General features: G+C 43.6%; 1 protein-coding gene across 8 annotated transcripts in view; it reads right to left on the bottom strand.

Moving 5' to 3' along the window:
• Positions 1 to 17,418, bottom strand: part of pax3b (paired box 3b) — a 45,653-nt gene that overhangs the window by 15,461 nt on the left and 12,774 nt on the right. For 5 of the 8 annotated variants that reach the window (XM_064303363.1, XM_064303364.1, XM_064303359.1 and 2 more), the window contains 4 exons: positions 17,272 to 17,411; positions 16,257 to 16,492; positions 15,769 to 15,898; positions 14,733 to 14,876 (listed from right to left, as the gene is read on the bottom strand). In XM_064303363.1, the coding sequence (XP_064159433.1) occupies positions 14,733 to 14,876; positions 15,769 to 15,898; positions 16,257 to 16,492; positions 17,272 to 17,356 (595 nt within the window). In that variant the 5' untranslated portion in view covers positions 17,357 to 17,411. The remainder of the gene's footprint in view (positions 1 to 14,732; positions 14,877 to 15,768; positions 15,899 to 16,256; positions 16,493 to 17,271; positions 17,412 to 17,418) is intronic. The other 3 variants (XM_064303362.1, XM_064303367.1, XM_064303366.1) reach the window with 2 other exon arrangements.

Raw genomic sequence — 17,418 nt, 5'->3', positions numbered from 1 at the left:
TACCCCCACCCACACACCCCACCCTTCTGCCCCCCGCCCCGACCCAAACACCCCACCCTTCTGCCCCCGCCCCACCCCCACCCCCACCCACACACCCCGCCCCCACCCCCGCCCGCTCACCCCGCCGCCCCATCCATGTACCCTGCCCCCACGCCCCCTCCCCCTTCCAAACACCCCGCCCCTGTCCACGCACCCCACCCCAAAAGGTTCTGTAAGCTTCGAGTAGCTTTTTCCAGCACTGCCTTTCCCCGAAACCCCAGCTCTCCACACTCTACGCAACTCCACTCTTGCTCTCAGACCAACAGACTTCCTAAACCAGGGAAAAAACACAATTCCATCACATTTACTGGGGCATCAGGTTTGTAGAGCAATGGAGGTGGGGGCGGGAGGCAGGGTGGGTCCGGGGCAGACGGGGGGGGGGGGGGGCAGGGGGGAGGGAGTAGGGGGGGAACGGGGTGAGCAGCATGGGGTCCCCAGTATCCATCCTTCAGAAAATAATAGGAGAGAAAAGGGAAGAAAGAAAGGTTGCAGGGCAGGGCAGGGGAGAGGCAGGGTACAGCAGCAGTGAGAAGCTTAGATTTAAAGTTTTAATTAAAACACAAGAGTCACTGTGCAGGATGGATCTGTCTGCCCCCCTGGAGCTCCTGGGAGTGCTGTTACAGGAATGGCCTCCAGGGGGAGCCCGAGGGCACACAGGAGCCAGTTTGCATTGGTTTTTCACTACTTAACAAAGTTATTTTTGTTTTAAAAGCCTTTATGAATGTAATAAATGCCTCTCTTGTGCTGGGTTAAGGATGAAGTAGGCCAGTACTTCACTCTCAGTACTGTATCGTGTTCCCTGAGGGACAGGGCGGAGTATGCTCTTTTCAGTACTGTATCAGGTTCCCTGTGGGATGGGGTGGAGCGCACTCTTTTCAGTACTGTATCATGTTCCTGTGGGATGAGGTGGAGCGTGCTCTGTTTAGTACTGTATCACGTTCCCTGTTGGATGGGGTGGAGCGTGTTCTTTTCAGTACTGTATCATGTTCCCTGTGGGATGGGGTGGAGCGTGCTCTGTTCAGTACTGTATCATGTTCCCTGTGTGATGGGGTGGAGCGTGCTCTGTTCAGTACTGTATCGTGTTCCCTGTGGGATGGGGTGGAGCGTGCTCTGTTCAGTACTGTATCATGTTCCCTGTGGGATGGGGTGGAGCGCACTCTGTCCTTCTCTATTTTGAGTAACTGCTCCATCACAGCCACAGATTTAATGGCAAGTGACACTTTGGCTTTTGTGGAGCTGGGATTTTTCTCTCTCTCTCTCTCGTTATTTGGCTGGCCTTTGTGTGGCAGTGAGGCGCCAGGGCTGAGGGGCACTTCCAGGCTCCATCTGCAGGGCCTGCGGCCCGCAGCACATTCAGGGGCCTGACACCTGCCTGGCAGGGTGCCCCCCACACAAAGAGCCCCGGAGCGGGGCGGGGGCCGTGGGGGAGGGGCGTGGGGGCTCCACAGGGGAGCACCTGAACCCTCAGGAGGGAGAAAGCATGCATGGGGGAGGGGGAATCTTTTATTTAAAGTAACCCCAACTCCTCCATCATTCCAATTCACTGCAGTTCAGTCCATTTCTCACCCTCTATCCCACTCTCTCTTTCTCTCTCTCTCTCAGGCCCTCTCTTGTTTGAGTTTGGAGACACTAGTCCGTAATATCAGTAGGGCTGTATGCGACAGGGCACATGAGTGAGCCTGCTCATATTTACATATGATTACTGCACTAAGGAACAACATTAACTTATTAGTCCATAATAGCCTACTCAGGAGCTGTTGCCTAAAACCTCTGCAGTCTCTTCCTGCCTGGCTGCTGGGGTGGGGTTGGGGATGGGGTTGGGGTTGGGGTTGGGGTTGGGGTTAGGGATGGGGTTGGTGTTGGTGTTGGGGTTAGGGATGGGGTTGGTGTTGGGGATGGGTGTTGAAGTTGGGATGGGCTGGGGTTGGGCTGGGGTTGTGGGATAGGATTAGGGTATGGGGGTTGGGGTTGGGCATGGGGTTAGGATAGGGGTTGGGTTGGGGTTGGGGTTGGGGTTGGGGTTGGGGATGGGGTGGGTGGGTGGTTGGGTGTTGGGGTTAGGGATAGGGATAGGGATGGGGTTGGGGTGGGATGGGGTTAGGGATAGGGTTGAGGTTGGGGTTGGTTGGGGATGGGGGTGGGGATGGGAATGGGGTTAGGGATGGGATGGGGATGGGGTAGGGGTTAGGGATAGGGATAGGGATGGGATGGGGTTAGGGATAGGGATGGGATGGGGTTAGGGATAGGGTTGGGTTGGGGTTGGTGTTAGGGATGGGTAGGATGGTGGGGTTAGGGAAATGGGGTTAGGGGTGGTGATGGGGTGGGGTTAGGGATAGGGATAGGGATGGGGATGGAGTTCGGGATAGGGATAGGGATAGGGATGGGGATGGGGTTAGGGATAGGGGTTGGGGATGGGGTTAGGGATAGGAATGGGGTTAGGGATAGGGATAGGGATGGGGATGGGGTTAGGGATAGGGATGGGGTTGGATGGGTGGGGTGGGGTTGGTGTTGGGGATGGGGTTGGGGTTAGGGATAGGGATAGGGATAGGGATGGGGATGGGGTTAGGGATAGGGATAGGGATAGGGATAGGGATAGGGATAGGGATAGGGATAGGGATGGGGTTATAAATGAATAATAACATTCAATAACACAAAGAATGTGAAATTCAGGCTGTGGAAAAGCACCCAAAAGCAGCTAAGAGATAAAAAGACACAAGATTTCAACAAACTTTGAGGTCACTAAAAACTGTTAAACAAACCTTCGCCAGAGTACCATAGACTGCAGCTCAAGGCTTTAACACGCACATACACTCAAATGGAATCACAAACACAGTATATACCATACTGGTACAAATTATGGAAACAAGCATTTATAAACAGAGTTTGACAATTAATGCAATATTTTGAAACAATTTCTCTTTAGGGCATAATGAATGTAATATGTAATAAATGTAATATCAACATAAACAAAAATTTAGAGATTGTTATTTGTGTTAAACAAGTAAAAATCATTACACGTTCCTGTATGTATTATTCTATACCTGCATACCTCTGCAGTTTAATGTAGCTTAATGTTGGGAATTTTATGATCAGTTTGATTGTATTTCTTAGTCTACCTACAATGATATTATTCAAGCAAAGAAAACCTTTTTTTTTTGCTTATAAATTTTATTTCAAAGTACTAATGATTACATAGTATAATTACCACTTGTGGTCAAGAAGATACTGTTTCAAATACATTTTTACAGATGAAAATGGCTCTGAGAAACAACAACAGAAGTAAGGGCACAAATAAAAAGTTTAAGAATTATATACTACTTGTTGTGTTTTCATGATTTCTGCCAGTTCTGTAACTCTGTTATATAAATCTGTGTTAAATGTTTAGTTCATAAATAAACATAAATTTCCCAGTAACTCTTCTCTTTCAGTTTCTACTGTTAACTAATCCAAGGTGCTCATCTGTATTCAAGCCATCTCCCCTGTCATATGCAGATGAGATCCAAAAACAGCACAGGCCTGAAAACGCAACCCATTAAAACTGCTAACAGACCTGAAAACTCAACCCAGTAAAACTGCTAACAGACCTGAAAACTCAACCCAGTAAAACTGCTAACAGACCTGAAAACTCAACCCATTAAAACTGCTAACAGACCTGAAAACTCAACTCATTAAAACTGCTAACAGACCTGAAAACTCAACCCAGTAAAACTGCTAACAGACCTGAAAACTCAACCCAGTAAAACTGCTAACATACCTGAAAACTCAACCTGTAAAACTGCTAACAGATCTGAAAATATAGACCTGTATTATAATTTATCTGTTTTCATGTAAGCCATTTCCATAACAAACCGGTGCCTGCCCGCGGCAGATGGGTTCCCCCTCTGAGTCCGGTTCTGCTCAAGGTTTCTTTCTGTTATCAGTCAGGGAGTTTTTCCTTGCCACTGTTGCCCTAGGCTTACTCTTTGGGGGCCGGTTCTCTGTAAAGCTGCTTTGTGACAAAGCTCCTTTGTTAAAAGCGCTATACAAATAAAAATTGATTGATTGATTGAAAACTCAACCCAGTAAAACTGCTAACAGACCTGAAAACTAAACCCAGTAAAACTGCTAACAGACCTGAAAACTCAACCCAGTAAAACTGCTAAAAGACCTGAAAACTCAACCCAGTAAAACTGTTAAACAATTACAGGCACTCCGAGAAGTTCAAGCAAGCACTTAAAAGTGTGGATCCAATTGAACTCAGCACCTTACTTCACAAAGGCATTTGTTTAATTTCCAAATGTATTCAGGAGAAACCTGGCCTTTTTTTACAGTATACAGCACCAGCCAAAACTTCACATCTGCCAAAATCAATCCCCGTCCCCCTTCAACAAAACAGACAAGAAAAGAGGAAGGTGACAGAAAGAGACTTTGTTCTCCAGGAAAATAAATGAGGAGAAAGATGACGGTTTTGAGTCGGGCTGGAAGAGCTTCTCTTAAAACTGAAACAAGGCCAGGGTCCTCTCCCCAGTTAAAACTTAAATAGGGCCAGGGTCCTCTCCCCAGTTAAAACTTAAATAGGGCCAGCGTCCTGGGTCCAGGGCTGGCCATGTGTGCAGTTTACAGCCCCAGCCCAGGGGACCCAGAGCAATTCCACTGGGGGCAATTCCTTCCTAAGGGGCAGTTAATGAAGAGGGTAATTGAGCTGATGACATGTGTTCCCTAAACAAAACAAAAGGCAAAAGAGACAAATGAAGAGTTTATTTGTGCAGAGAGTGAACTTTTTACTTTCTCCTCAGATTTAAACAGAAGTGCAAAAAGAGCCTAGCTGTGTCCAGGTTGGATCCAAATACCCCACTGAATGAATGTTTGTGTTCAGGCCTGGCTGCAGTTTGTGTTCAGGCTGCCTGGCTGCAGTCTGTGTTCAGGCTGCCTGGCTGCACTTCATGTTCAGGCTGCAGTTTGTGTTCAGGCTGCCTGGCTGCCATCTGTGTTCAGGCTGCATGGTTGCATTTTGTGTTCAGGCTGCACTTTGTGTTCAGTCTGCAGTCTGTGTTTAGGCTGCCTGGCTGCACTTTGTGTTCAGGATGCATGGCTGTAGTATGTGTTCAGGCCCGGCTGCGGTTTGTGTTCAGGCTGCAGTCTGTGTTCAGGCTGCAATTTGTGTTCAGATCTGGCTGCAGCTTGTGTTTAGGCTGCACTTTGCATTCAGGCTGCAGTTTGTGTTCAGGCTGCACGGCTGCAGTTTGTGTTCAGGCTGCACTTTGCATTCAGGCTGCAGTTTGTGTTCAGGCTGCATGGCTGTACTTTGTGTTCAGGCTGCACTTTGTATTCAGGCTGCAGTTTTTGTACAGGCGGCGTGGCTGCAGTTTGTGTTCAGGCTGCCTGGCTACAGTTTGTGTTCAGGAACCTGTCACTGCCAAACCGTCACTGCCAAACTGTTACTGCCAAACCATCACTGCCAAACTGTTACTGCCAAACCGTCACTGCCAAACCGTCACTGCCAAACTGTTACTGTTCAAAATTCGCAGCACTGCCAAACTGTTACTACCGCACTGCCAACCGTCCTGCCAAACGTACTGCAACCGTACTGCAAACCGTCACTGCCAAACTGTTACTGCCAAACCGTCACTGCCAAACTGTTACTGTTCAGTTCAGCACTGTTACTGCCAAACCGTCACTGCCAAACCGTCACTGCCAAACTGTTACTGTCAAACCGTCACTGCCAAACCGTCACTGCCAAACTGTTACTGCCAAACCGTCACTGCCAAACTGTCACTGCCAAACTGTTACTGCCAAACCATCACTGCCAAACCGTCACTGCTAAACTGTTACTGCCAAACCGTCACTGCCAAACCGTCACTGCCAAACTGTCACTGCCAAACTGTTACTGCCAAACCATCACTGCCAAACCGTCACTGCCAAACTGTTACTGCCAAAATGTCACTGCCAAACTGTTACTGCCACACCATCACTGTCAAACTGTCACTGCCACACCATCACTGCCAAACCGTCACTGCCAAACCGTCACTGTTCAGTTCAGCACTGTTACTGCCAAACAGGAATGCACAGTTCACACACAGGCTGTCAAGCTGAAAAATATAGTCCTGCATTCATAGTCTTAGTGACAATCTGTAATTCACAACCTTCATCTTCAGTTAAACTATCTCAATACAAATTTACCAAACCAAAAACAAACAGCTACTACATTTTCTCAAACCTTAACACTCTCATAGAAATGTTATTATCCACTGTATTTACTCTAGAATCTATATGTATGTCAGTCACAATTATGAGCTGTTTTTTCAGTTGTGTTTCCTTTTCTTTTTAATGGGAGTAACAGGAGGTTCTTACCTGCCATTTTAACCCCCACTCCTGCTCTCAGGCAAAAGCACTTCCAACACCTCACAACACAGTACCACCATCTACCATCTTGTAAAAACTGTAATAATAATCACTTTAAGTTTTTTAATCTACCGCCTACATTTTCATATATTTATATATATAATTTTACCCCTTAAACTCAAAATAACTATATTTCTTTTAAAAGAAGGAATGGCATAGTTTAAAACCAGTTGATTTTGCCAATAGTTTAATTTTGCCAAAAAGTTTGCCGACACTTGTGCCAACAGTCTGAAGTTTAAACTTCGGATGCTGCTGCCTGGGCAAAGTGCTGATTGATCCTCTTTGGACCTTTGCTCTTTTTGCTGTTTTTGCTCTTTTTCCTTTAAATGAACATAATTCCTGCTCCCAATTGCTTGTGCTTCCCAGGGTAATTAGATAACATTACTCAGTTTAAGAGCGACAGTCTTCAAGTCAGGTGATTGACAGCTCCCTGTCTGGCTTTTTATTGTTTAACTATTTCATTTTGTTGCTTTTTCCTTGACCCCCCCCCCCCCGCTCCAAAAAAAAACAACCCCCACACCCCCTCATTCCAGGCAGTTTTGCTTGGCTAATACTTCCAACAAATAAAGAGTGCTTTTCTATGGGCCTATTCTCCTTGACCTTCGCTTGCCCGCTCTCTTTCACTCACTTCAAACTGTCTTGCGGAGCATCGTCTGAATGTGGGCCCGTCCACAGGGAGGGGCTGGCTGAAGCACACCCCCACATCCCCGGACCCCTGCACCCCCACTTCAAAGATGGGCTGCATTCATTAATTGCCCTTTGAATTGATATCAGAGGGTCACAATACGGGTGCAAAAGGAGAAAGAGGCTTTAATGAAGCATAGAGTCACCATTCATTTGCAGATAACCATGTTTTTATGCTTGGATGGTCATGCGTAGGAAAAAGAGCGCTTGAGAAGAGGAAGGGAGGAAGAGAGGAAGGCAAAGAGGAGAGACAGAGGACGCTCTGCCATCCCAGAAAGTGATTTCTGCTTCAGTCCAAGCGCTGGAGAGACACGCTTCACAGCCATCCTTCATGTATGCATGACAGAAACCCTTTCTGAGCACTATGGGATTCAAACTCAAGCACATGGTGTGTTCTGAGAACTATGGGGTTTAATCTCAAGCACATGGCAGTGTTCTGAGCACTATGGGATTCAAACTCAAGCAGATGGTGTGTTCTGAGCACTATGGGATTCAAACTCAAGCACATGCCAGTGTTCTGAGCACAATGGGATTCAAACTCAAGCGCATGGTGTGTTCTGAGCACTATGGGATTCAAACTCAAGCACATGGTGTGTTCTGAGCATAATGGGATTCAAACTCAAGCACATAGCAGTGTTCTGAGCACTATGGGATTCAAACTCAAGCGCATGGTGTGTTCTGAGCACTATGGGATTCAAACTCAAGCACATGGTGTGTTCTGAGTACTATGGGATTCAAACTGATGCGCATGGTGTGTTCTGAGCCCTATGGGATTCAAACTCAAGCAGATGGTGTGTTCTGAGGATTATGGGATTCAAACTCAAGCACATAGCAGTGTTCTGAGCACTATGGGATTCAAACTCAAGCAGATGGTGTGCTCTGAGCACTATGGGATTCAAACTCAAGCACATAGCAGTGTTCTGAGAACTATGGGATTCAAACTTAAGCACATGGTGTGTTCTGAGTACAATGGGATTTAAACTCCAGGACATGGCAGTGTTCTGAGCACTATGGGATTCAAACTCAAGCACATGGTGTGTTCTGAGTACAATGGGATTTAAACTCCAGGACATGGCAGTGTTCTGAGCACTATGGGATTCAAACTCAAGCACATGGTGTGTTCTGAGTACAATGGGATTTAAACTCCAGGACATGGCAGTGTTCTGAGCACTATGGGATTCAAACTCAAGCGCATGGTGTGTTCTGAGCACTATGAGATTCAAACTCAAGCACATGGTGTGTTCTGAGTACTATGGGATTCAAACTGATGCGCATGGTGTGCTCTGAGCACTATGGGATTCAAACTCAAGCACATGGCAGTGTTCTGAGCACTATGGGATTTAAACTCAAGCACATTGTGTGTTCTGACCACTATGGGATTCAAACTCAAGCACATGGCAGTGTTCTGAACACTATGGGATTCAACCTCAAGCACATGATGTGTTCTGAGCACCATGGGATTTAAACTCAAGCACATTGTGTGGTCTGACCATTATGGGATTCAAAGTCAAGCACATGGCATTGTTCTGAGCACTATGGGATTCAAACTCAAGCACATGGCAGTGTTCTGAGCACTATGGGATTTAAACTCAAGCACATGGTGTGTTCTGAGCACTATGGGATTCAAACTCAAGCACATGGCAGTGTTCTGAGCACTATGGGATTCAAACTCAAGCACATGGTGTGTTCTGAGCACCATGGGATTCAAACTCAAGCACATGGTGTGTTCTGAGCACCATGGGATTCAAACTCAAGCACATGGCAGTGTTCTGAGCACTATGGGATTCAAACTCAAGCACATGGTGTGTTCTGAGCACCATGGGATTCAAACTGATGCGCATGGTGTGTTCTGAGCACTATGGGATTCAAACTCAAGCACATGGCAGTGTTCTGAGCACTATGGGATTTAAACTCAAGCACATGGTGTGTTCTGAGCACTATGGGATTCAAACTCAAGCACATGGCAGTGTTCTGAGCACCATGGGATTCAAACTCAAGCACATGGTGTGTTCTGAGCACAATGGGATTTAAACTCCAGGACATGGCAGTGTTCTGAGCACTATGGGATTCAAACTCAAGCACATGGTGTGTTCTGAGTACAATGGGATTTAAACTCCAGGACATGGCAGTGTTCTGAGCACTATGGGATTCAAACTCAAGCGCATGGTGTGTTCTGAGCACTATGAGATTCAAACTCAAGCACATGGTGTGTTCTGAGTACTATGGGATTCAAACTGATGCGCATGGTGTGCTCTGAGCACTATGGGATTCAAACTCAAGCACATGGCAGTGTTCTGAGCACTATGGGATTTAAACTCAAGCACATTGTGTGTTCTGACCACTATGGGATTCAAACTCAAGCACATGGCAGTGTTCTGAACACTATGGGATTCAACCTCAAGCACATGATGTGTTCTGAGCACCATGGGATTTAAACTCAAGCACATTGTGTGGTCTGACCATTAGGGATTCAAAGTCAAGCCATGGCATTGTTCTGAGCACTATGGGATTCAAACTCAAGCACATGGCAGTGTTCTGAGCACTATGGGATTCAACCTCAAGCACATGGTGTGTTCTGAGCACTATGGGATTCAAACTCAAGCACATGGCAGTGTTCTGAGCACTATGGGATTCAAACTCAAGCACATGGTGTGTTCTGAGCACCATGGGATTCAAACTCAAGCACATGGTGTGTTCTGAGCACCATGGGATTCAAACTCAAGCACATGGCAGTGTTCTGAGCACTATGGGATTCAAACTCAAGCACATGGTGTGTTCTGAGCACATGGATTCAAACTGATGCGCATGGTGTGTTCTGAGCACTATGGGATTCAAACTCAAGCACATGCAGTGTCTGAGCACTATGGGATTTAAACTCAAGCACATGGTGTGTTCTGAGCACTATGGGATTCAAACTCAAGCACATGGCAGTGTTCTGAGCACCATGGGATTCAAACTCAAGCACATGGTGTGTTCTGAGCACAATGGGATTCAAACTCAAGCACTTGCTATGTTTGCAGAAGCAGAGTGAGGGACGGAGGTTTCTTCCCAAAAAGTCAACCAATGCAAATAATCTAATAATCAACTCCTGCAAGCGAACATGCACCCTTACCGCCCAGCTGTCCTCTTTTTAACAAACGTTTCACACTTATAAATTAGACATGAGACATGTCTAAAAGACCCCCCCCCCCCCACACACACACACACACACACACACACACACACACACATCTCTCTCTCTCTCTCTCTCTGGCATATATCCAGTGTGAGCTGATAAAATATTCTATTGAGTAGTGTCCTAGCCTAAATAGTGCAGAGCCAGTTCTTCACTTTATTTACACAAACAAAGTCCTGGTCAGTTTCTTTGACAAAGGCAGTTAAATCTTTTTGCCCTTTCATGTTTTGTCAGCACTTGATTCCTTTTGTCCGGCGGCTGTTTGGCTGCTCCGGGACAATGGAGCAGGGAGAAAGGGGCAGATTGTTGGAATGTGCTTCAGTAAAGCTAATTATGACATGTTGACTGCTTTCTCCATGGCACAGCACAGAGATCCAGGCTTATTCAATTAGGCTTTCCAGGATTCCCTTTCAGAAATAAACTTATCCCATTGACTGTTTGTATTTCAGAGCACATTTTTTTTGTGTCTGGTATAAATGGAAATTCACACGACCAGCCTAGCACTCTTCAGTAACTCCAGCTAATTTTAATGAGCTAAATGGGGTTAAAAAGATGAGCCGTAAATATGGAGGGAATTGGTGTAGTTTTGAGGAGTAATTAGCAGGGTCTTGCTCTGAATATGAGCTCCACTGTCCCTTCGTTAAAACTTTACCGCGTGCAGGACTAAAGCCAAAATGAAAAGGGTATAGCAATCTGAGACTGAGCAGACGCGGTTCTGCCTGTGGACATGCTGTCAGTATGCAAACACGCTAAGATTCACGGGGCATAAAAATAATAAAATGAACACCGACCAAGTTATAGTCTAGTTATGCGACAGGAGGCAATAGTTCATACGTTTATCCTCTGTTGACTTGTATACGAATACACATGTAATCTGCATATAACTTTAAAACGGACCAGCGTCGCTGCGACCCACCAAAGCGCCTCCTGGTTAAAGGGGAAGGGAAATGACGGGTTATTAGCAGTAGCTGGTATTTTGATCTCGAGCATCTTTCACACGCTGCAAACGAGCTTTGCGAGTCCGCTCGCGCAGGCTGCATTCAGGCCTTGAGGCACAGAGTCACTCGAAATGTGGACCGTTTTCCCAGACAAATAAATCTAAACGAGCTGGCTTTGATCTCCGCACTTGAGGGAATCCGACAATAGATTGTGAACAACAAGGGGCAGAGCCAGTGGCCCCTTTCGCGCAACAATAGCCTGGGCAAACACTCGCTTAATCAATATTTGGCTAGTGATACTGAAAACGTCCTTTTCAGATTTTAATTCACAGTTGTAAAACAACTCAGTAGCAGAGAGGGAGTAAGACGCTACTGCAATCGCGGAAACCTGTCCTCAGATGGAATTGGCAATTTCACTGTACGATCACCAACCAGGCAAGGTGTGCGCCTCTAGGCTTACAGGTGAAATTATTGACACTAAATTGTCGGAATAGGTTATACTGAACATATTGACCTTACCTTTAATCACGAATTTACATGTTTATTAGGCCAATGTTTTGTATGTGATGTACATTATTCCACATGTTACGTCAATAAAGATTATTTAAAAAGTCTAAAATGTCTTATTTCTTTATGTTAAAATAATATTGTTTTCACGGGGCTATAAACGTAAAATGAAAATGGCAGTTTTTTTAACGTTTATATTTATATTTTAAGTTTATATTTTTTATTCTATTGGCGGTGTATAACCTTGTCTATAAAACTAAAATCTGCGCGCTTTGCTCATTGATATCGGTAGAAAGTAGTCGTGAAAATGGGTGATGAATCAAAACAAGACTCCCGACAACTGCAAACTCGACCGACAAGTCCCTAATCGAGTATTTACATGTAAATATTACGCTCCGCTCGCGTGTCATATAATCTAGTGTATTTAATTCTATTAAGGCATGGAGAAAAGTTGAAAACAAAAATTAGGACTCAAAAAAAAAAAAAAAAAAAAATACACCGGCCGTCTTTTTTAAGATCGGGGAACTGACTTGCTTTTGTTCGTGTTGGCTCTCTTGAAAAAAATGGGTACAGATATTAAACGAATGCGCGCCGCAGGCGGAGAGCGAGAGTGAAAGGGGCGTGGTTGGTCCGGAGATGAAAGTGAGTAGAAATAAAAGGCTCGATTTAATCCGCTTGAAGAGATTTTCAGCGCGAGGGGTGTGCATGATGGGTGAATATTGTAGCAGTGCGCATGACGAGCGCGAATCCATTGTAACTGTGGCTCGAGGCCAGCTCGATTCCCGGGGGAAAACATTGGTGCCTATTCAGTAAAGAAGTCTTTAATACACTCTCCCGATCATTAAATGTCACATAGCTGAGCATCAGAAACATTTAGAAAACCCAATTAATGTTAAAGAGGGCCAGAAGAGAGTAATACGGAATGAATACAGAATATCCTCGCGGGCTACATTTATTAGCTGCTATTGCATGAATAACGTTAGTGCCGCGCATTATTCGCGAAATCGATTTGTAAATATTTAATTGCTAATTAATAATAATAATAACAACGATTAAATTATTACTGTTACTACTACCACTACAACTAATAATAATAATAATAATAATACGCCTAATTATCATTTGGAAAATAAAGCATTTACAGAAATCTATAATAAGGACAACAACAACAATAATAATAATAATAATAATAATAATGTTCATGGCATTGCCGTTTCTACGAGAAGGCTTTAAATCTGAAAGTAACCAGCCATTCGAAGATTAACTTTTAAGTTCATAAGTTTCAAGTGCTTTTTGTGTGTTTTGTTTCTTTTGACTACCTTGAACAGATTGGGCAGGCTATATCTCGCAAACATGTCTGTCAGTACTATTTGTACATTTTTTTAAGTGGAGGGTTTTTGAAATAGAAGCATTTTTTCAGAAAGAGAGAGAGAGAGGGAGAGGGAGAGAGGTTTCAATTGTCATTTTGAATGGCAGTCGGCATCTTTAGGCGACCTTAAAGACTCCAAAAGGAACATTTTGTAGGTGAAAACGGCCATTTTTCCACGGTGCACAGTCTATAAAACTGCGAGGAGCTGTGGCTATTGGTGATCGCTGAATAATTCATCCCTCATTGCAAGCTCATAATGTCTTTTCTCAGCCTATTGTTGGGCCGCTTTCTCTTCTTTTCTCCCAGAATTATAAAAAGGTTGCCTTCTTTTGTCTGGGCCAAGCTGTTGCTAGGACGGGCTTTGTTCGCGCGAAGCCGAAGTGTGAGTTTCAATGGACTCTCGCGCCTTTGTCTTCCAAGTTCATCCGTAAGTGTCTGATTGTGCGCGGGACTTGTCTTTGTACGGGATGGAGCAGTTGTACAAATGTTTGATCAACTCATTTGGAACTTTTTGTCTCCCCACCTCCTCCCAGCCGGTTTTCTTTTTCTAAAATATTTGTACAGTAGGCAATTAACCCCGGGAAAATCGGTTGTTCATTAGCGATCTATCATCAGCTAATCTCATATGGGATTTTATGCATTGATATTTTTAAATGAATTAAGTTCATATACTGGATTCAATCAGGGGTTCACAGAAATAATATCATGATCTATACATATGAAAACATTATTTATCATTCACAATACAAAATTAATCGAAGGACGTCCGTTTGCGTATCCTGTAGAACTATTAATTAAAACGAGGAAAACATGCCACAACTATAATAATAATAATAATAATAATAATAATAATAATAATAATAATAATAATAATCAATATTAGTAGTAGTAGAAGTAGCCTGTTAATGGCTAGTCATTGCGCATCTAACATGGCAGAAGCCATAGAAATGAAATAAGGGTGACTCTGGATATAAGCGAACACATAAATGTCTACCCAACTTGTATCTCTGAAGTATTAAATGTAATGTCAATTTGTAAATATATCTGGGACGAGATAGCCAATAGTAAGAATTTATCTCCAACAAGCGAGCCACGCATAACGGTTTATACAGTTTTGACTCTTCTGATAATCTTTGAAGAGACACACATAAACACACACACACAAACACACATACGGACACACACGCACACGCACACACACCTCCGCATCCCCCAACTCCCACCCGCTGTTTGTATTGATGTTGCACCTCATGGAAAACGCATTACCTTAAGATAAGGTCGATTATAATTCCTTACATAGCAGTATCCTAAGCACCGCTTTCACGGCGCTTTCACTATAGGCCTACTTGATGCCACGCGAAACAGTGCATTAGCATCACAGCCACGAGAAACATGGTTAAGTTTAATAACTTTTCAGTTCGTGAGGTTTAACCTAGATGGAGATGATAATCGTCCATGGAGATATAATCATTTTGTTGGTTAACGGAATGTATTATGTTGCCATAACTATCAGAACTTAACAACGAAACATTGTGCAGTGCCCGTCTAACATTAAAAAACAGACCATTGGCTCACACGCGCGCGCGACCATTACGTTTCCTGCACTCTAATTTCTGAAATGGTAGCAGTTTCAACTCACATCTGTCTCCGAGAATCCCGCCAATGCTGTGTTTGGCCCTCTGTTCGTTCTCCTCCAACTCTTTCTTCTCTATTTCGTCCTCGTCGTCGTCGTCTTCACCTTTGCCTCCGAATTTACTCCGCATTATGCGACTGATTGAACTCACTTTAAAATAAGCAAAATAAAAAAATACAATTTTATAAATGAATAGGACAAACCTATTGCGAAATTTGTGGCGATCTTAAAATGATACTGTACTCGAATGAAACGATAAATTACATACATAAGTAAAACATTTTTTGTTTATCGTTGGTCATTAAAATTATTTTTTTCCAAGACAATTTTTCATGTTCAAAATTTGTCTAAATTATATAGGGCATTTCATCATCAGTTAAAGGAAAATAATAAGTCATCATAATGTTCACTCTATACAAAGATGCAGTTATGAAAATGTTACATTACATTACATTACAGGCATTTAGCAGACGCTCTTATCCAGAGCGACTTACACAACTTTTACATAGCATATTGTTGTTGAAAATTATATTTTAAAACACTTTTTGGGACACTTGTTGCCGCTGATCTGATAGGTACTATCGTGTGTGTGTGTGCGTTTGTGTGTGTGTGTGTTTGTTTGTTTTTTCTGTGTGATATATACGAATTAAACACAACATACAGTAAGTAGTTATTTATTTTTATGTTGAATATTAAGTCGCCATTACTATCATAATACTAGACGTTTATGCAAAGTTGTAAAGCTAAAATAACACGACAATTTAGCCCACACGGTCATATAAAAAAAAAATTTTATAAAAAAAAAAATAATGATGTCAACAACGAAGAGGAAGATGATGATGAAAATGATGGCGATGATGAGGATTATGAATCTTGCGCGTTAACTTGTTAATGGAACAAGATATCTATTTCATTGCTAGTAGTTTTTTATTTTATTTTTTAAATTAACATATAACTTATATAACAAGTATTTGTAGTTGTCGCTGTGTTGCTGCTGCTGCTGTTAAAGTTTGTTTGGAGGGTCATAATAAGGGGAATATACCGGAAGGAACGTTGTTTCTGTCGCAGATTCCATCTTTTAACAGTTTATCGCGTATTTCCCAGCTGAACATTCCGGGGTTGTCTCTCTTGTACTCCTCTATTTTCTTCTCCACATCCGGCGTGGTCACCTGCTTTAAATGACAACAGTGAATTTTAAAATGAGAAATACGTAGTCTTTGTCATTTTAAATTTGAAATGAAAAAGCACATGCTGTGAATTAATAAATTCTACATCCTACAACTGTCCAGGGCCCAAACTGTTCGCATGCTGACTGCATCTTAAGTGCGTGCGCAAACATCCCATTGAATTTAAGTTCAAATCTATGTTCGCTTCTGCCACAATTCATCCTCTAACTGAGATAAATTCGCAACTCGGAGAGAAGCGGACTCGACTCTGTAGAGAGCTAAAAATGGGTATGAATCAGCACGTGGTGATCTCCTATCACTTCCTGCACTGTCCTCGTGAATCCAATTGGCCCGTCCTGCTCACCTTTGGCTTGCTCCCTCCGATCGCACCAGGCCGGATGGAACCAGTCTCCTGGTACCTGCACAGGATTTTAGAGACGCAGCCGTGAGAGACGCGCAGCTGGCGGGAGATGACGCAGGGCCGGATGCCGTGGTGTGCCATCTCCACGATCTTGTGACGGATGTGATTCGGCAGAGGTCGGCCGTTAATGAAGACTCCACCGAGCTGGTTTACTCTGCCTTGACCTAACGGCGTGGAAACTGTAGGAAAAAATGTTTAAGAAACACAAACAATTGTATTGTGTTTTTATGTACTGCTGTGTAACGGTGACTACAGCAGAATTAAGATTTTCTCTTACAATGTTGGTTTAACGCTATTTGATAATGAGTGCAACTATTTGACGGAACGAAACCTGTTAAACTGTGGAATGTTTTATTACTGTTTATGTACAATATTATGTAATTCAATGTATGAATTATTTTCGATTTATTTCAGTAAATTATTTCAAAACTTTACTTGGGACATACCCATGCAGGGGCCTTGCATGAAAGATGTAGTTATCATAAATTGCCGGTTTATTAAAATGTTTTTCAATCACACACTGAATATAAATCAACACAGCTACTTCGCCAACAAAGACAGTTTTGAACAGTACTTCAGAACCTTTTGACGAGGACAAGAAGAACGAAAAAAATGTAAACATCTGTTGATGCAGTTAGCCTATTTAAAAGTGTGACAGATGCGCTCCACATGTTTAAGAACGTTGCTGCCATTACAAAATCAGAGTAGAAATGCACAAGGTTGTCTTAAAATGCTTTCGTTACAGACTTAAACACGTGCTCTGAGAACTGGCTGTTTTTAATTAATTGTGGAATTACATGAAAAATGCCAGTTTAACCCATTGCACAGTAACAACATATACGACAACGTCATTGTAAAAGAAACAGCGCGAGAAATAGCGTTGTGGAATGTCTGGCTGATCTATAACTGATTTTTTGTGTACCCTATATATTTATACGATTATTTATCAATATTATACCTTCCAACGGGAAGCCGCTTCGCGGATAGCTCTGGGCCAGCGAGGGGCGCATCATGCGGGGCACGGCCCCCGCTAACGCCGCCATGTATCCTCACTCCGATCCACGATGTCCCTTTGGCTCGGGAGAAGGCGATGCAGAACTGGAGG

The sequence above is a fragment of the Anguilla rostrata genome, chromosome 12 (genome assembly GCF_018555375.3).
Source record: "Anguilla rostrata isolate EN2019 chromosome 12, ASM1855537v3, whole genome shotgun sequence".
Lineage (NCBI taxonomy): Eukaryota > Metazoa > Chordata > Actinopteri > Anguilliformes > Anguillidae > Anguilla > Anguilla rostrata.
This window is presented reverse-complemented; position numbering and strand designations above follow the sequence as displayed.